The sequence below is a fragment of the Dermacentor silvarum genome, chromosome 1 (genome assembly GCF_013339745.2).
Source record: "Dermacentor silvarum isolate Dsil-2018 chromosome 1, BIME_Dsil_1.4, whole genome shotgun sequence".
Taxonomy (NCBI): domain Eukaryota; kingdom Metazoa; phylum Arthropoda; class Arachnida; order Ixodida; family Ixodidae; genus Dermacentor; species Dermacentor silvarum.
The window spans coordinates 431,587,785-431,608,740 of record NC_051154.1 but is presented as its reverse complement, the minus strand read 5'-3'; the positions used below and the strand labels follow the sequence as shown (position 1 = coordinate 431,608,740).

Here is a 20,956-nt window from a genome sequence, read left to right as displayed (position 1 = left end):
AGAGACGATTAGAGTACTGGTGGAAAAAAAGCAGGGAAAAGATGGATACGACCTGATCTCTTAAAATCATAGGCAGCGGTACAAGCTAAATTTTTGAAAAAGGTATACAAAAATGCGAGATAAAGAACATGTGTAGTATACCTGATTAAATCAAGCAGGCTAGGTGACTATTTGTCGCCACCCCGTTTCAAAGGGGATGCCAATAAATCATCATCATCATCACGTCGGCCGCGATGGCGGCTAGCAGCCGCAGTGCAAGCACGCTGCGTCGAATGCGACCGTCCGCGCGCGCAGCCGAATATGCAATAAAAAAAGCTTCGTAATATATATCCTCGCTCGTGCATGACGGCAAATGGCGGTAGAGTGGCTATGCTAGCCCTTTCGCAATTGAAAGGCGCCAAGGTAACAATCCGATTGAGCGCGCGTCGATGGTAGAATGTAGCTTGCTTTAGACGATTTACTCCGACTGACACCTTATCGAACGCAAAGCAAGAAAATTCCCAGTGGTAACTCGGAAGCGAACATTTTATTTTTTGACGCACTGTTTACGCAAACAACTAATTTTTGAAGAGTGGCTTACAATCTGTTTAAAACAAACCGTTCTCCGTCATCGATAATTTTTTTTGCTACGCGACGCACCTGAGCTGGTGCTTTTTTTCTCACGAAAAAAAATGTTTTCAATTGTTGACAAACTGTTCAAACAGAACGTTGTCAGCCTTGTGTCATTCTCTGCTAAGTGACGCGACTGAGCTTCAGGCGCTTCTTCTTTTCACAGGAAGACTCTCTCTTTGTTGAGTGTCTTCGTGTAGAAGGGAAAACGGATGACCAAAAATAATTTTGTAACTTGGTTGGTAAGGCTGGGGCCATGCGGTGCACAGCTCAATATGACGTCGTTTTATGCAGACAGTAGACAAGCTCTTCAAGCTGTCACTGTGCAGCTCGTTTTAACTGAACCACATCGAAAACAGTGCATGGTTTCAAAGGCGTCTATACAAATGAGAAGAGTTTCTCCGAAGGGTGAATGAGGCCCCCATTGACGCAAAACTTGGTGAACATCGCCACCTGTTCGATGGCTTTGCCGGTGTCAACAAGGAGCTCGTCAAAACATTTCTTGCACACAGACTACAGGGTATTTACCCTGTTATGCAGAAGACTAGCCGCGAGTCGCTCATCTTTTCAGGGTAATCATGGTTGGGTAGCATTGCGGATTCAAAACGACAGACTGGTGGGCTAGTTGGTATGACATTATTTACACAGTAGCGCAGAAGCACACGGACGGCGAAAGAAACAGACGGGACACAGCGCTAAGAAACGAGTGTTTGTCGCGTTAGCCACCTGTGTCAGTTGACCTTGCTAGGTTGATTTGTTTGTGTGTCTTCCTTGTATATTCCTTTTGTGTGGTATATATATATATATATATATATATATATATATATATATATATATACCACACAAAAGGAATGTACAAGGAAGACACACAAACAAATCAACCTACAAGGTCAACTGACACAGGCGCCGAACGCGAAAAACACTCAGTTCTTAGCGTTGTGTCCCGTCTGTTTCTTTCGCCGTCCGTGTGCTTCTGCGCTATATACTGCGTATATAAAGCATTGTGGCGTTCTTTATCACATGAGAAGCTTCTTCAACCTTCCCACTATCCAGCAGTGCGTCCAGTTCATGGTCTGCATCCTCAATGCTGATGAGAAGTGTCAGATCGCCCCCTTCACAGTTGCCACTGCTGGGAGCTTTGACCAAATCGTAGAAACTAAGACAGTTCACGGTGAGCAAAAATTGGGCAGCAGTACGATAGTAGCATCCAGACACGAAACAATTTTTTCGCACCATTAGTACACATATAAACTTGCTGCAGCACAAAAAGAAACGAACGTAACTTTCCACAGGTCAGAGCGGGCGGCGTCACTGAAGTAGCAGAGCCGGCGCGGGACTCGAATCGGGCGACGTGTCAACGACAGCGCGCGCGCCCCCTCGCGGTTCCCTGCCGGCGGCTTCAATGCGCCCCGTAGGCACTGCCTGCCGCTCGGCACACTTCCCCATTCTAGCCACTGTAACAAAACCAAGTGCCTCCGGAATGTGGTGCCTTCTGGTTGACGAGGGCACAAGCGATCACATCGGAGCACAATTTGTTCGTCATCCCCGCATCGCATGCCCTTCACTGCACAGTACTGCCGTCCACCCACTGGACGAAGCGGCGGCTATACACCTTAGTGCGCATTGCCCCCGCACGGGTCTCGAATAAAAGGGCACTACCAACACTGTTGTCGTACAGCCGCTGCACAGAGGTCGTCTTGTGTACTCTGTATAGGACCAGGGTCCATGGTGGCATGCCACATCGACGTCTCTGGTTCCTGTACTCTTGTTCGCACCCCCAGTGACCATTTCATTTCGCTGTCCTCTTGGATAGGGTCAGTAAAGAGGGAGAACATTCTGCACAGGTTGTAGAGACGCCTGCTTCACTGTGTGCTCACGCCCTTAAAGTAGACGTTTAGTAGAAGTAGTTTGACGTTTATGGCGCCACCTAGGAGTTAAAGGAGTTACTATAATGTCTTCATGTTAACAAAAAAAGGGCTTTTTCAATTTAGTTTGCAGCGTCTTTGCGGATGAAGTGGTGACAAGTAAGGTATAATGTGAGACCGCAACCTTTGTATTTCTTTCGTTTACCTTTGGCATTCTTTTATTTCACTGAACAAGCGAGAGCTGAAGGCTTGGGAGACGACAGTTCGGCGAGGCTCAAATAACAATGGAGTGAGATCGCTCAGCGGGTTTACGGGCCAGCGGGCCAACGGGCACAGCGGGCGAGCGGAGATGCCACTGCGTATGTGCGGTACGCTGGTGCGGCCAGCGTGTTAACGGAACCGGCCCTTCGCTCGATGGAGGAAGGAAAAAAAACTAGGAGGGAGCGTCAGGTGACAATCTTGAAGCCTAGTCATAAAAAATTTAGAGGAATAGGGTGATGGGAAATAGGCCCTCACGTGATAGGCAAGCGGTAGATTTTACTCGGCTCGCTTCGGTGGTTTCGGTTTCGTCTGCTGCGGGGGTTTCAGAATATGCCCACATAGTCGGCGTGAAGATGGCGCTTCCATACTAGCGGAGACTGGGGATCGCGTTATTTTTTTTGTTTGCTTGCGCGCCTCGTTTGAATGGCATCTCGTCGTCTGCGCCTTAACTAGATGGCGCCACCGTACTGGCGCAGGCTCGGATCGTCTGCGTCTGCGTTTACAGGTTTTTTTCTGCTATCACAAGCGCTTGCGTGGCTCAGCGGTTAAGTATCCGACTCGCGCGCAGCAGTAGACGTTGTACTTTTTTTTCTCATTTACAGCGATAGCGGTTACGCGGCGGGGGCGGCATCATCGTGACCCGATGCGGCTATTGGAATGAGCCCATAACAGCTTACGCTGTAAAGTAAATCCGCTAGCTCAATACGTATGGACGATTATTCCATCGAAAACGCTTCTCGTTTCCGTCGTCTGCTTCATTAGCTATAGGATGCGTGTCCCCGGAAAATGGAATGACTCATCGTATATTGGCGCCAACGCGCCTGTTTTCTACCTTGAGACGACGTGCGCAACCTCCCAGTGGTGATGAGCGTACGCTCTAGGACGCGTTATCGCTATCTCGTTAAACGCAAGTGACTCAGCCTGATTCGCCTGGCTGAGAAGCGGCCGATAATCACCGATAGCGTTGCCCGCGCCACAGGTATCCGCTTGCGCGACCCAAGCGACGGCACTGCCATCTGTTTATTTCGCTGCTTCACAGCACCCCGTGAGGATCTTTCTTCCGTACATTTCTTTTTATAAATTAAAAAGCCGCTATTTTCATAACCTCTTATGATGCGAAAAGTAATGAATCTTTATTACAATACAACAACAAGTGAAAAGTGGACAAAGTCGCAGAAGGTTTGTAATGCTTAACCAATAATATTTCAAATAAATGTGTTTTTTAACAAAATAGATGGTCCAGAACACAAATGCGAACACCATCCGAGAGCGATGCAAAAGCATTTAGTATTTGCAAATGCAAATGCTAACCTTGCTATGCAAGGGTTATGAACAAAATATTTTCATGACCCCCAAAGGACGGGGAAAATGCGGCGATACAGATGCCTCTCGGCCACCATTGCGTATGGTCGCGCAATAGCACAATTCGTGTGGCTCGTCGCACCACAAATTGTAGCAGAAAATCCCTTCAATGGCGGCCCAGTGCAACGTCAAATTGACGTTTACTAACGGCCCTTCCTGGAATGCTCCTCACTGCATATTCCTTCAGCCAATCAGCAAGCGGACATGGCGGCAACCTTGGACCGCCACCACAAATTCGCGAAATTGCACACGCATTGCACGGGCTTCTGCACGCTACCGCCCACTTTCTTTTTAAAGCGCTAACGTTGCTATATAGCTGCCAAGGACAAGAAAAAAAGTATTACTCAATGAAATTTGCAGCTCTGCGTCACGTTTCGTCGTCTTGATGAAAACACAAAATTGCATTTTGCTAAACTTCCGCTTCCCGGCACAAATTTCAAAACATGTGACCCCTTGATAGCTAATCAGAGAGTCAATAATGGCGGGTGATGGCGGCCGTGAAGCCGCCATGCGTGTCGAGAATAGATTCCCATCTACTCGATCGATCTTTGTTGCTTAAGGCCTGTTTGTGTCTTCGGTCTGCGCGCAGCACCGACCATTCGTTCGCGGCATATTTGAGGGCACTGATGTCCCTGGGCGTGAGCGCGAAATCACGGTGTACTTTTTCAAATCTCGCGCAATTTCTTAGCGGCCTGGAAAAATTAACACCACGGCAGTTAGCGCGGAAAGAAATAATTTAGAAATTTGTCAATGAGCTCTAAAGTTGCTATATAGACGATTTTGCTTTGAAATCAATGCTTTAAAGGTTGGTTAATTAATTGCTGTATATAATTACCTAAGTTCACAGTAAAATACTTTGAATTGCTCAGGACGACAGCGAACAATATTAAGTTGGTTGTATTCTCGTAACTCAAACGTGGATTTTTTTAAAGTTTCTTGTTACGCCAAGTCGTCTACTGTGCCAGCTACACAGCACACAACTGTACAAATGAAGTGTAAGTGAGAATGGCCCGGCGTAGCTGAAACACCCTGAAGTGCTAGCATTCTGCCAGCCTTTCGTACACTTGAGGAGAAGGAAACAACTATATTGACACCAAGGACTGGGTCAGGTGAAGGGGGGGGGGGGGCGGGATGGGGGTCAGGAGTAGAGCAAGACGTTGGATCCTCAGGCCACTTTAGGTGGCGGAAAGTTCTTGTGCTTAGGCGACCCCTATTGCCCAGCATACGATCCGGAGTTGGTCTTCCGGCCGTGAGCTGCGCAGAGCAGCCTCCCAATGCTCCTGTCGCTCAGGCCCCTCAAAGGGTGAGTAGGTAATTTGTTTGGGCAAAAACGACATAGGTATATGATTAAAGGCGGCTAGCGGACTCAAAGAGAGACGACAATGGGGTAAGGCGTCACGCTGATGACTTAGAGAAGGGATGAAATGAGAAGTTAAAGTGCTCGTTTGAAGTCGGCGCCAAACGACTTGCTTAGCCTGAGATATAGATTTGTGAGGGGGGGGGGGCATCTGGTAGTTGCGGTAGTGTGAACTAATTTCTTGATAGATGAATAGTCATTCCCGCGCGCTGCGAAAGGAGGTAGACCATCCACTGCCCGGTTAACGAGTGCTCGGGCTTGTTCGTGGGCGACTGTATTCCGGGGATGCCCACAGTGCTCTGGAATTCATAGGATGGTGATTACGCGTTCCGGAGGAGGGAAGAATTGTAGGATACGGTAAGCGGGTGCGTGAATTCGACGCATAGCAAAGTTACGAATCGCCGTCTTGGAGTCCGAGAAGATGTATTCCGGCTTAGTGTGAGCAATTGCTAGAGCAATGGCGGCTTCTTCCGCCTCGAGTGCTTGAGCCACTCGGTCTAAGGTGGCGCAACAAAGTGGTTTATGGGCATTATCCGAGACTGCCATTGCGAAGGCAGGGCGATTAGAGTATTCTGCAGCTTCTGCATAAGTGGCTGCGTTCGAAGGTTAGTAGCGCTTAAGAAGTGCCCTGGCTCTGGATACCCTCCGGTCATAATTATGGGTGGGATGGATATGTTTCGGTAATCGCGGGATGTAGAGACTGTCGCTAATGCAGTCCGGGGGTGAAGTCATGGGGGTGGTGCATCCTATGAGGTTAATTTCAGGCGCTGAAGGAGCTTCCTGCCTGTTTCAGACTGGGAAAGACGGGTTTAATGGCTAATGGGGTGTGCTTCGACTAATTCATTAATCGTGTTGTGCTGGTACCCTTGATGTCGTGAGTCATTGCGTTGAGGAACACTGGCGATCAATTGCAACAAACGATTGAGGACCTTAGCAGGGAAAATGTAAGAGTAGGGTTCAATATTACAATGCAGAAGACAACGGTAACTTTCAATAGCCTGGCAAGCGAACAAGAATTCATTATCGCCAGTCAGCCTTTACAGTCTACGCAGGAGTACGATTATCTAGGCCAATTACTCAAGGGATCCTGATCATGAGAAGGTAATTTTCAGAAGAAATATGTAGATTTCAGTGTATACGGCAAATTTTGACTGGAAGCTTACCACTGTCGTTGAAAACAAGTGTACAATCCTTGCATTGTACCGGTGCGAACATAAAGGGCACAAACTTAGAGGTTAACAAAGAAGCTCCAGAACAAGTTAAGCACCGCGCGAAGAGCGAAGGAACGATAAATGTTAGTCGTAACGTTAACAGACAGGAAGAGAGCCGTGTGGATCAGAGAGGGAACGGGGATAGCCGTCATTCTAGTTAACATTAGGAGAAAAAAATGGAGCTGGTCAGGCCATGTAATTCATAGGGCAGATAACCGGTGAACCATTAGAGTTACAAAATGGGTGTCAAGGGGAGGGAAGCACCGTCGAGGATGGCAGGAAATTAGATAGGGTGATGAAATTAGGAAATTTGCAAGCGCAAGTTTGAATCAGCAAGCGCAAGAGAGGGAAAACAGGAGATCAGTGGGAGTGGCTTTCGTGCTCCAGTGTACAAAAGACAATAGGCTGATGATGACCCACTAGCCCAACAGCAGACTCTCCTAAAGCATGTCTCGTTTGAGGTTTCTTCATTAAAGGGAACGCTACTACTAAGTAGGGTAACAGTTACGAACAAACTGGAGAAATGTAAATCCATTTCTGAAAATAAACTCTATGCAAGTTTGTCCACGTGAACAACTGGCGCAGGGCATGCAGACGCAAAGCCGCATTAAACCACCCAAGCGTCAAGACGACACTATGGAAGCGCCAGTCCAGCAAATAAACACTTCAGTCACGATGCGATGCGCCATGTGAGGCAATGGCAGCGCTAACCTTCTCGCGGACTACGAACAATGGCACACAACACCACCTCGACCAAACACTTCTCGCAGTGCGTTCTGTACTGCATAGACAAACACAACTGGTGCACTGAAGGTAAGTTTTAACATCACCTCAGGACTCTCGTACGCCGTCAACAATGCAAACAGCCCAGAAAGCTACGCTTCCATCCATACTAACAGTGCGTGGGATTTGCATGATTTTGTAACGGGCATCTGGTATCTGGCCTCTTTCGCGAAACACGAGAAAGCTCCATACGTGCGGCTGTCGTCACTGTACCTGACATATTCAAGCTGACATTTTAATGTTGAATTTGAGAACCCGTGCCCCAAGGACACGAAATGGCCCAAATGACCCGTAGTGAATGTATACATTTTAGCATGCATACTGATTAATTTAGTCAAAAACAAGAACAGCTAAACTTGTAGTAGTAGGAAGGTCCATTCGAGTGTGGTCCAGCTCTGCTAGTGCTGCACTCCCAACGCTCAAGTGATGTACATTGCGCTCGCTCCGCTATATGTGCCTTAGAGACGCACATACCCATTGCCACTGAGTCTGTGGTCCAGCGACCACTGACTATGTGTCCATATATATATATATATATATATATATATATATATATATATATCAGAAGTAAAAAAACAATGACATGAAGGACAGCGAGGCGGATCTTATTTGCAGTTCATAATTGTATTAAAGGGGCACTGAACCACCCCTCGGGCTTGGTGAAATAACAGAGTCCGCTGGTAGCATACGCTGCTGTAAACATCTCAGCCAAGTTTTGCTGTTGTACGCGGTGCATGGAGCTCGTAAGCGGAGCGCGAAGTCACCTTTCTCTCAAACACTTTTGTTTCAACAGAAGCAATGACCCTCACTCTTTTCTGCGTGCTTTATTTCGTAAAAAAGCACATTCCCATACGTGGCTGCTATTGCTTGCTGCGGTCGGCTACACCGCAGCCACCGCGCGGTGCCGCCACGAGTCCACTGGCTAAGCGCACTGCGGCTCGCTGAGGACAGCCGCGTTTGGCTTACGTTTAGCGCGCCGTAGGCACCAAAATCGGAAGTCGTGGCGTCTACGCGAACATTCAAAATGAAATTTGAACTGCGCGCCATGGTGACGTTTCGAAGGCGGAGCGCTGTGGCCCCGCCCCACTCCGCCGTAGTCTGCGCAATGCAAGGCATTGGTGGAAGGCATTCAAGAAGGAACGGGAGCACAGCGGAGGCCTTGTTTGATTGCCAATAACTTCGCTTCTGCTGAACGCATCGAAATACTTTTTACGGCAAAGTATTTGTGAAATAGCCTATTTTCACTTCAAATGCCTTTCTCCACTTCGATAAAAAGTGGTTCAGGGGCCCCTGTAAATCAGTAGGACGTTCTGGCGGGCTAGTTGGTTCATAGCTTTTAGACGTTTATAAACTGCGCAAGAAAACGAAGACTCAAGACTGCGCTCGTGGTGTCGTGTGTGTTTTCTTTCTTGTGTCTTCGTTTTCTTGCGCAGTTTATAAACGTCTAAAAGCCCCTGTAAAGAAATTATAAACTATTCGAAATGAAAGTAGGTCAAAAAACAACTGGCGGCAGGCGGAATACAAACCAATGTGTTCGCATTACGCGTGCGATGCTCTTACCAATTGAGCTACCGCGGCGCCGTTTTTCCATAATTTTTATAGGGTATTTACGTCTGTCTTCTATAGAACAAACCCTGAGAGTGTTAGCCAGCGCCAGCACTCACGGCCATGGCAGTGGATATCAAACATCCTATCTACCGCAGGCGTCACGTAGTACGTGTACTTTGTTTAGTGTGAAGGCAATTGGTCAATAAACCCACATATGCTACCTTAAGGCATCAAACCTGCCAGATTCGAGAACCTCGCTATGTAACGAAGGAGAAGACAGGAAACTAAGGAGCCAGATTTTTATTAGTACCAAGACAGATATCTGTGGTGACAGCTCTCACCTTACCATAAAGGGGAAACTGAATATTATTTACGTATTATTCTCCCCGTGGCAACTTTTCAATGCAATATTTTTTAGATCTCTTGCCGGCATCGCCTACTTGTAGCTGAAGGGAACTGCACTTCAATAAAATATATTCAATATTTTTCCTGCCTTCCATACAGCAACGGCAGGTATCATTTACTCTGACATTGCTTTGCCTGTAGCATTATCTTCAACTACCCAACCTGACCCGCAAAGAAGAAAGCGATCGACTTACGGTATTAATTTGTGTGCTGTCTCCTACCACCCTGTAGAGCTCTAACGACGTAGTTCTCTACCAATTCGTACAAAAATCGCTGAGTTTCTTTTTTAGGGTAAGTGCTGATCGCGGATGATATTGATGCTTCAAGTGTTCTCATTATATATAGGGCTAAAATAAGCAGCCGTATTGTTTCGCAGCAATGGTAACACATATTGCGTTAGCTAGCAGCTGGTAATTGCTGCCATAAGTAGAAAACAGTGGAAATGGTACGATCGCAGTTCGAATTTCTTGGTTAACCATTAAACTCCCCAATCACCAGGTTTTCTTTAGACATACGACGGCGGTGCCAGCGCTTTGCACACGAACCTCGATCGCTTATCATCATTGACTCTGTGAGTACTAAAGATAGTTGAGGGACGAACAAGTAGATTTTTTTTCAGAGTATAGAAAAAAATTCAGGAGCCATTCCACTCTCTGAAGGTGGACTACCAGCGAAGCTGTCGCATATCAGACAAGGCTAGAAAAGGGTACATGTATTTGTTTTCTTCATTTGGTAATGGTAGTGACGATATAGCTTTGTGTTTGCTGGGATACACAATGACTGGTTTGGTTACAACCTGGGCGACAGATTCTGGGCCAAAGTTAAATCTATAAACGACCGTTGTTGAGTAGTTGACTGACTTGGATTGGTGTGGCAGTTCAAGTCAAACTCTTCTAGCACAAACCGAGCGAACCATATCTTGCCTGGTTTTGAAATGTCCACATTTAAAGTCTCCAACGATGTTCACAGGAGTAGTGCAATCACGGCTAACCAATGCAAGGTGCGTGCTCATGAACTTCTCGGTATCATACTTGGGTGTTTATGGAGATAAATACACAGTGGATATCAAAATTCCGTATTTCGCTTGTACGGCACAGTCATCCCCAGAGTCGGTGGCATTGTCTTCTTGGTTGTACATACATTTTGTCCTTTGCGTATATGGCAAAGCCTCCTGCTCGCGAGTCCATATGCTGTCCACAAACGGTTCTAGTATACCAATTGACTTGAAACGATGCGTCTTGATTTATTTATTTCAGTTATCGTTGTTTATTATTATTATTAGGGGCCGAGTACTTGAACCCTGCTTCACCTCCGTGGCTGGTCGGCGCGGTATTGCACATCTCCGGAATTGGCCCACGCTCACCTTTTTTATTAGTGACGCACATACACGAAAAATACATAAACCCCAGCTTCGCTTTAAGAAGTCATACAGTGTAACTTAATTTAGGATGCGCAGCTAATCTCCAATATTTAAATTTTATATATTCGAGAATTAAGGGAGCAATAAAATAGGACAACATTGAACAATGCATTTGTGATGACTCGATAAGTACATGCTTCTTGTGCTTAAAACATTAAACTGCTCACTCAAGTACTAATATTTCCTGCGGCCTTTTGCCCCGAAACCGGCTTAAGTCTATTGATGAGATTGATGAGCCTTAAACATTCATTGACATGAAGCGTTGGGGCACGCATAGGGTGTTTAATCACGAATTCGGTGACATGGAGGCTACGAAGGCGCTTTTAATGTTTCTGTGTGACACTGTTCCGAAAGAGATACTTTAATTTTGGATATTTTGAGCTGTGGTGTGTATCGTGCATGTTATGCACCACCTCGTGCCCTGTACGTATCAAATGATATACAGGATGTTAAAAATTAAGCTTTACGAAATTTTTTGAAATCGCCTGTTGCAGGTAGCATAATTCTGATAATTGAGTTGGCTTATTCGACGAGGCGGACATTAGTAGCGCGATAAATTGAAACACATATTTAGCTAATTAACGAAATTCACTAATTCACTTCTTAGTTAATTACTGTTCGACACATATTGCCATTTATGAATTGTAGCCGGTGATTTGCAAAACGCATCCACTTGAAATTAATTTTCAGGATGACGCCACTTTCAATATGTTATTTCCCAAAGTCTGAGACGAAATACATTGGCGCTCCAGTTACTTTTGTACTTCAATGTATCAAACAGCATTTTGGTAAAAAAGTACGTGGAACAACAGCGCATTTTACGGCGATTTTGATGGCTCATATTGCCAAACTGGTGTCATTCTGAAAATTCATTCGAAGTGGATGCGCCTGACAAGCTCAACGGCTACAATTCTAAAATGCAATATGTTAATTAATATGTGCAAATGTTAATACGTAAATTTTTGTTAATTAGTTGAATATGTGTTTCGATTTCTTGTGCTACTTATGTTCGCGTCATCGAATAACCCAGCTCAATGATAACAATTATGCTAGCTGTCACAGGCGACTTCTAAAAATTCCGTAAAGTTTAATTTTGAATAGTGGGTATATCGTTGTTCGCATTTGAAAAATCATTTATTTCAGATATAATTGTTTCCTTGGGAACAAGCGTATGCGAGACGTGCCGCCAGGTAAAGTTCTTGGTTTATATGAAATAGCTTTCTTTTTCTCTCTCGCTTTCAAGCTTTTTCTTTTTACTTCAAAAAGCAGCTTTCAGCTGACAAATGTGACGTTAACTTCGTTCCATAATCACTTACACTTTGGCGCAGGTGCCATACGACGTGGCGTAGAGGTAATCTAGCAGCTATACAGGGTGTATTTTTCTTTAAGACTATACGGATTCTTTACGAAAGGGATATGCTTAAGACTCACTAAAAAGAATAGCTAATTAACGTTTTTATTAGAACCATTGGGGTACTTGTTGATATGGTAAATTTAGAGGCAGTCACATTTTAAAGCACTCATTTTGCAAAAAAAAATCTTAAAAATCGCACGTAATTCAATATAATCTAATTTGTATGGTCAATCCTTGAAATATTGAAACCAAGCGCCCCTGGAGCGCAGAAATGGCCGCTTCGCTATCGTAACAAACGGAGCCGCCCTATGACGAAATGCGCGACAAAGTTTGAAACGTAACGTCCCGGCGAGTCGAAGCAGATACTGATATGGCAAGTTTTGCCTGGCGATCATCTGCCGTGACATGCCACCATTCAAATGTCGTCACAAATTTTGTCACAGGGCGTTTCCGTCTGGCGTGGGAGACTTCAACAGCAGAATAACGAGGGGTTAAAAACAGACACAAGAATTGACCAGTGAAGTGATGAAAGTGTTAAGACAATACTGCACATACCTAGGTTTCCTGCCATATTGTTATGAGGAGAAAAAACGCTGGTCAATATATTTACAATATATATATATATATATACAACTGGCAAAAGACAGGTATACCAGATGAAGCCCGTGCGCGCGACTATCGGCGATGGTCGTCTTCGTCAGTCTTGTCAACTTCGTTCGCTACTGCAGCGCCTCGTAGCATGACCCCCGGCGGCGAAGGCGCTGTCCCGGCGCTTGGTGGGTTCGAGTGATATCGCTTCAGTCGAGCGATGTGAACTATATCAGAGGAGAACCGTGGTGTGCAGGTACCGAGAGGTTGTGTCTCGTAGGTCACGTCTGTCACTTGACGCAGGACACGGTACGGGCCTGAATAGGGCGAAATCATCTTCTCACAAAGACCAACTCGCCGATCTGGTTTCCAAAGAAGCACGATGTCATCAGGGTCAAAGTGGGCATCACGGTGACGAGCGTCATATATGCGTCGCTGCTTTTTCAGGGAAGTGGTCAGACGCAGGCGTGCAATCTCACGTGCCTCTGCAGCTCTAGATATGGCATCACGGGCATATTCGGACGTTGTATCGAGAACGGCTAGGAGGATCGGGTCAAACGGTAGTATAGGGTCGCGTCCATACAAGAGAAAAAATGGAGAGAAACCATCAGAATCATGGCGGGCCGTATTGCAGGTGAAAGAGATGAACGGCAGAATGGCATACCAGTCACGGTGGTCAGTAGAGACGTACATAGCGAGCATTTCTGTGATAGTTCTATTGAACCGCTCAGTGACACCGTTGGTCTGATGATGATACGCCGTTGTAAACTTGTGCTTTGTAGCGCAGGTGTGCAAGATGTCCTGGACAACGTGCAAGAGAAAGTAGCGGCCCCGGTCGGTAAGGAGTTGTCGGGGAGCGCCATGGTGAAGTATCACAGCTTCGAGAAGTCATTCAGCGACGTCGGTTGCACAACTGGTTGGGAGAGCCCGCGTGATCACCTACCGGGTGGATTAGTCCGTAGCAACTTCTATCCACTTGTTCCCACTAAGCGATAGGGGAAAAGGGCCAAGCAGATCAAGACCAACCCGAAAGAAAAGCTCAGATGGTTTTTCTATGGGCTGAAGACGGCCAGCTGGTAGGGCTGCTGCTTTTTTCGGTGCTGACAAGATTTGCAGGAGGCGACGTAACTACACATGGAGCGGTAAATACCGGGCCAAAAGAAACAACGCCGAACACGGTCATATCTTTGAGACTCCCAGATGAACAGTGGTAGGAACATCATGTCATGCAACTTCCGTTAGTTCCGTTATAGGGCGCGCGATGTCAGCAAAATTTCACACGAATCTGCGAATGTCGGAGCAGAGGCCTATGAAGCTTCGAGCGCCATTTGCGCAGGTCAGCACAAGGAAATACTTGACTTCGCGAACTTTCTCCGGATCGGGACGAACACCGGATGTGTCCACGAGGTGTCCGAGCACAGTAAGTTGCCGGCGGCCGAAGTGACATTTCGTGAAATTGAGCTGAAGTCTCGCCTTGCGGAACACTGAAAGAACTGTCGAGAGACGTTCGAGGTGTGTGTCAAAAGTCGGCGAAAATAAAATGACATCATGGAGGTAGCACAAGCAAATTGACCACTTTAAGCCGTGAAGGAGGGCGTCCATCATTCGTTCGAATGTAGCGGGAGCATTGAATAACCCGAATGGCATCACCTTAAACTGATAGAGACCATAAGGTGTAATAAACGCCGTCTTTTCACGATCTATGTCGTCAACTGTAATCTGCCAATAACCGCAATGAAGGACTATCGAAGAAAAATACTCGGAACCACTGAGAGTCAAGGGCGTCATCTACCCGACGTAAGGGGTACACGTCCTTTTAAAGCGAAGCTTTGTACCTCTACCAGCCAAGGCTTCTGTCGTGTCCGTCGGTGTAATCAAAAAACGATCCCGACTAACCGCTAACAATTGCAGGTATAGCAGTATAGCTTACTTGAATTCAGGCATTCAGCGTACAACTAAGCACTCGTTTTCGCAAGAAAAACCACAAAAACAAGCTTCAAAGTGATGAGCCAACATGATGGATGATAAGGGCTGCGGGCAAACAACGGAAACAGGCTAGGCGCGGTCCGTAAGATTAGATTGCAGCTGTTGCAAAGCTTATGCATCTGCTTGAAAGAGGGTTGACGTCATTCAAAACCCTTCCAGCCTAGTAACTGCTTCGGTTCATTTTCTAGACTACCCCACTATGGGTAGACCAGGGAAAGTAAAGACGGCAGAACGTGCATTCGCGGAATGTGCATTGATTTAACCTTGGCAAAGAATATAACTACAGTGAAAACTGAAAATTTGAGTGTATATCACACCGATCATAAAGCAGTAGTGAACATTGTTGAGAAGTAAATAATAATAAAGGCCGTGGTTAAAGTTACGTTGTAGTGTGTGAAATATCAAGTGCGCCGCAGTCACCGTGAGGGTGGCGTAAAAAGCTTCGCTTTCCAACCACCTTCACAGGGTGGATTGGCGGGCAGTTTTTTTTGTTACTTGGTTAGGATTCCGGTAGTCGATACAGAAGCGCCAGCTATCGTCCTTCTTTCTAACGAGCACGACAGTAGATGCTCACGGGCTCGAAGAAGGTTCCATGATATCACGGGCAAGCATTTTGTCCACTCCCTTCTGTATAACTTGGCGCTCAGCGGAGGAGACACGATAAGGACGTCGGTGTATGGGTTTGGCATCACCGGTGTGAATCCGATGCTTGACAACTGTTGTATGGCCTAGTGGACGGTTATTGAGATCAAAGATGTCCTGGTACGACATGAGCTGGCAACGAAGCGCGTCCACGTGTTCGACCGGAAGGTCAGTGGTTATCATCTTCGTTATGTTAACTAACATCGTGGGGTCTGAATCAATAGCGGCAGGAGGCGGTGCAGCATCAGTTAACACGGAAACATGACATTAGCGCACTGGAGCTAGGGTTGCAAGAGAGATACCCTGAGTTATCACTTAAGGGCCAAAATTCAGTCCAAAATTCACAATAGGGAGACATGCGGCATTGCAATTTACACAGATGACCGAGTGCGGGAACATGACGTTCTGCGAACAGAGGACGGTAGCGTTGGGCGACACGATGTAATCGCCGTCGTGTACAGGGGGATAAGGAGAGACGTCGATGTACGTCACGGCTAGATGTGGTAGGCGAATGTAATCGGCCGAACACAGCCGACGCGGCGCAGGATCAGAATGCTCGACGGCATGATGTAAAGCAAGCTGAACAACACCTGCACAACAGTCAATAAGAGCCGAATGTGCGGAGCTAAAATCAAGTCCTAAGATGACTGCATGTGGGAACTGATCCAAGACGTCAAACAAAACTGAAGTGTGGCGTCCGGCAACAGTGACACGGGCGGTACATAACCCAGAAACAGCCAGAGTCGCACCATTGGCTACGCGGACTACAGCGATCGGAGCATGCGTAAGAACTTTCTTCAGACGAGTACGGATGTTTGAGTTCATGACCGATATGTGGGCGCCGGTGTCAATGAGTGCGATGACAGGTGTACCGTCCACGTCTACGTTGATGAGGTTGGGATGTCCAGGTAGTGTGAGCAGAAGAATTTCGGGTCGGGTCGTCGTGGCAGGCTCACCTCTCGGAGCTGCGCCCATAAGTTTTCTGACGAGCGGTGGGAATATGAGGGAGAAAGAGAGCGACGACGCAGTGGTGAGCGGGGAAGGTTTCGGGATGGCGAAGGGGAGTGGTTTGATTGAGCTGGCCATAGTGGCTTAGCGCTGTCGTCTTCATCGTGTACCGGTACTGGGTAACTACAACCTAGACGTTGAATTTTTCAATAGTTCGGCTAAGGCTGCGAGTTCCAAGTACTACGACAATGGCGGGAAATGTGTCACACGCATCCACAACTGGACCGGATGGGCCTGTCATCGGCGCCATGCTGCGGAATTCTGATAACGGGGGCGAACGTATGGGCTTCTGGATAGCTCAGGTGCTGCGGTTGGGCAGTAGTCGGGTCCGTTGACTGGGAAATGCGTCGGTAACCATGCATTTGCTAGTTATTCACGTACAATGGTCTGGATATGGGACTCGTCGGGCGTACGCACCTGAAGGGAAACTGGGGAGGCAGCTTTTATATCGCGGCGAATGATGCGCACAATATTGTCGGATGCAGCAGGAAAGGGTGGAACGGGTGGCAGATGAAGGTCCTCGCAGGTAGATGTCGCAGCCGTGTTCGGAAGACGGGTAAAGTTCGGAGTAGTGCGGCGACTTTTTGCTTCTCAAAGCCTCGGTATTCATTAACGACGTCTTGCACTGTGGAGGAGTTCTTAATAACCAGGAGTGTAAACGCGTCATCCGCGATACCTTTGAGGATATGGGCAACCTTGTCAACTTATGGCATCTTGTCATCGACTTTTCGACAAAGCGCGAGCACGTCCTGAATGTACGTCACATAGGACTCGATGCAAATCTGAGCGCGGTATGCAAGTTCTTTCTGCGAAGCACGACGGCGTGCGGTGCGCTTGACGAACAGATCGATGAGCTTTTGCTTACATACCTCGCAGCTCGTAATTTCCTGTTCGTGGTTCAGAAACCACACTTGTGCCATGCCCGCTAGGTGAAATATGATGTTCGCTAGCATCAGAGTCGGGTCCCAGTTGTTGCCAGTGCTCACCCGTTCGTACAGTTGAAGCCAATCTTCGACGTCGGTGTTGTCAGAGCCGGAAAATGTACCTGGGTCACGCGGTTGTGTGAAGACGACGGGACGGTTGGCGGCGGTTGGTTGAGGCACAGTTGGTGACCTGCCTGAACCATTCTCGTCCCCGCCTTGGGCTGGCATTGCATATGCAGCCAAGGAGCGTCCGCTGCGTAAATCCGTCTTGATACTTGAAAAAACCGCACCTCCAGCAAAATGTTACGTGGAGAAAAGACGCTTGACGATATATTTACAATGTATATACAACGGGCAGGACATGGGTATATAAGATGAAGCCCGTGCGCGCGACTATCGGCGATCGTCGTCTTCGTCAGTCCTGTCATCATTGTTCGCTACTACAGTTCCTCTTAGCAATATATTTCGCAAATTCGCTATATTCGCCATGCTGTGTCAGTCTAATCCTGTTCGCCAGCGTCACCGCAGCATTTTTTCCGCGTGCATGGCTAATGGCAAGTGAACATCTTTTTTTTCTTTTCATTTCAGGAATCCAGCTCGCTGGAAAGTTGTTACAATGTCGAAAAGGAAGCCTTATGCTCAAGTCATAGACGGCATCCCTCGCAGTCCTAACTATGACCCGGATCTCTTGAGAGCTGCCCTGGAGTTCCGCGCCCAGAAGGGCGACCTTGTTCTCTCCACGTACCCCAAGAGCGGCACGCACTGGATGGTGTACATCACGCAGTTGATTCTAAAAGGAGGCGAACCAGTGAGCGGCTTTGACGAGTTCTTGGGCAACATGCGCATTCTCGGAGTCGTCGGGTTCGACGCTTATAGACCTAGTCTTCCGTTGCGCTTGTTTGCCACCCACCTTTCACTGAAGAACACCGTCATGAACAAAGACGCCAAGTACGTCTACTTAGCGAGGAACCCTTGGGACTTGTGCGTCTCTTTGTATCATATGATAACCAAATTCGACATTTATCGCTTCCACGACGGAACCTTCGCGGAACTCTTCGACGCGTTTCTGGAGGGTGACTGCGCTGGTCAGGGAAGCTACTTCGATCACGTGGCATCGGGTTACGCCTTGAGGGACCAGCCCAACGTCTTCTTCGTTACCTACGAGGAACTCAAGACAGATACTCGAAGTGTGATTCTGAGGCTGGCTCGGTTTCTTGGCGATGATTACGGTGACAAACTGGAAAAGCACGAAGAACTGCTGCAGGAAATTGTTGATCGGTGTGCGAACGATAGCATGAAGCGCATCCTTGCACCTGAAAGCCAGCAACACACCGACCCTGATTGGCACAACGCGACCGTGCGAATTATAGCAGCCAATAGCAGAAAGATTGTGGAGAGCAACAAGGAATTCAGCTACGTCAGGAAGGGTGACGTTGGTGGCTGGCAGGGATATTTTACTCAAGACCAGCTGCGGCGCTTCGAAGCTAGGATAAAGCAGCTGGAAGAGCATTCGTGCGTAATGAACCTTTGGATGGACACTCGAGCAGCTGCGCTCAAAATTATTGCAAAAGAATGAAAATAAATGAACAAAGGTTTCGTTCAGCGGTTATGAATAGAAATAAAAGAAAGCAGTTCCACACAACAACGCCCCTGGCGTTTCGTTTCTTCTTTTTTTGTATTACAGATACGTTTTCTTTTAAGTCTTCGACTTACTCTGAAGCTGTCTACAAGTACAAATGAATATATACAGCTTGAGAATAATGATTGCACGCAAACATAAACACATTTCATATGCAAAGAAACAACACTGTCCTGAGAGCATGTGCTCCGTACGTTATTGGGTTTCTGTGATTTACGTACGTTATGTTAAAGATTAAACGACTTTAAAGGTACGCTATGTTTACGATGCTATGAAATAGCGTTGACAAACATGGCTGCAGCTGTGGCTACCACATCAACGTTTATTGTCGTGATAGCTGCGCTATCGCTGTTCGCCACTGACGGTTGAAAAAAGCGTTCGCTTCCTTTAAGTGCACCTGAAACAGCGGTTCTGAGAGCCAAGAATGACAAATTTTTGAGGCAGTTTGGCGATGCTGGCGACTAGATTCGACAAGACTGGTCGGCGCAGAAACGAAAGGGAGATTGCCAATGGATTGCCTAGGCTTGAACATGTTTGACTGCGCCCTGTCTTTCAACGTCGCCATTATGTATGTGTTCGCATATGTTAATCCATGTGTGCTAACCTAAATGCCTTGAAGGGATGCGCCCCTTAACCTCCCGCATATGTTATTGCGTTTAACGCGTGCAAGACATCGAACACTATTGTAGAACTCTCTAATAGAAAGTTTTATATTCAACAACGCGTAATCAGATGTACGCATGCGTAGTAATCACATCATTTGGCGTTGCGTGCGCGCCTTGCGGGCTGTTGCGTTGCGCTATCGCGATATCCCTATGCTAGCGAGAGCATCACATATTTTGAAAAATGGCGGGCTTTAATGTGAGCGATGCGAGTAGTGTTCCTGTGAGCGCCTTCATTTTTCAGTCGTGCAGATGTCGCTTCACTAGGGAATCAATCAAATAAGCTGTGGCTCTCTTCCATGTGATAACTGCAAATGCGTTCCAAGATTTATCGCCTAGCAGTGGCATCACATTGCCGTCAATTTGCTAACGGCGACCACGATAAGCGGTGAAAGCCTATGCAGCGGGCAAGTGCTTCTTGCTGCTTGGTGCGCTTTTGTATGTTGCTTCAGATAACCGCTCTAGTATCAAAAATTAAATTTTATTTTCTTATGCCACGTGGTCTGCCCCCACATATTGTTAAGAATCAGCACTTCTTTGGCGTCGGCTGGCACTGTGTCACTCGGCGTCGAGGTGGCGAGAGGATAACAGCCGAAACACCTAGGACTTCACGAGGTCACGGCGCCAGCATTCTGTTGCGTTGACGCTCAGCCAGACGACGCTGTTAGACCGCTCAATCTAGATTAGTCTTTATGGGGTCGGCGCGCGTACGTACTACCCCAAACTTATCCAAAACAGAGAGAGTATGAGGAATAGGATTTTCTTCTGCCGCATGTGGCTGACTTAGCACGGGCATTCAGCTAAAGGGCCATTTGCTGCTGTTTTCCAGGCCGGTGATCTCTTTCCGATAGCACCGACACGTTATCACGGTTGCGACTCACCCCTCCAAAAAATATAGAAAAAAGGAACAGAACGCTATGTAAGCAAGCCTGCTGATTTTGCTTTATCACCGAGGTCGCACGCAATAGTAAAACACTAGGCGCACCACAGCAAAGAAAACACCTTAAAAGCAGAATTAGTATATATGACTAGGACTAAGCAAAATAATGCAGGCAATTGAGCTACGATATGGCTGCCTTGAACGAAAATAAATTACTTTTCATGGAAGTTTTCCAAGGCTGCTTCAGGTGGCCAAACATTTCTTCAGGTTTGTGCACATCGAGGCGCATACAACACGCGCAGCTAAAAGTGTTCGGCCGAAGAATTTAGTTACGGGCGCAGCGCCCTTTTGCATTGCGTACGCAGCTGCGGACGCTAAACTAATAGTGTAATAACGCTCAGTAGATTACGCTGTCGCTATTGCACTAGGGAAGTCTAGGGTTGATATTGCACT

At 47.0% G+C, this 20,956-nt stretch overlaps 1 protein-coding gene across 1 annotated transcript in view; it reads left to right on the top strand.

Moving 5' to 3' along the window:
* Nucleotides 1-19,164, top strand: part of LOC119448236 (sulfotransferase ssu-1) — a 35,662-nt gene extending 16,498 nt beyond the window's left edge. The window contains exon 2 of the mRNA XM_037711653.2: nt 17,911-19,164. Coding sequence (XP_037567581.1) covers nt 17,939-18,898 — 960 coding nt within the window. The 5' untranslated portion in view covers nt 17,911-17,938 and the 3' untranslated portion in view covers nt 18,899-19,164. The remainder of the gene's footprint in view (nt 1-17,910) is intronic.
* The last annotated feature ends 1,792 nt before the right edge of the window (nt 19,165-20,956 follow it).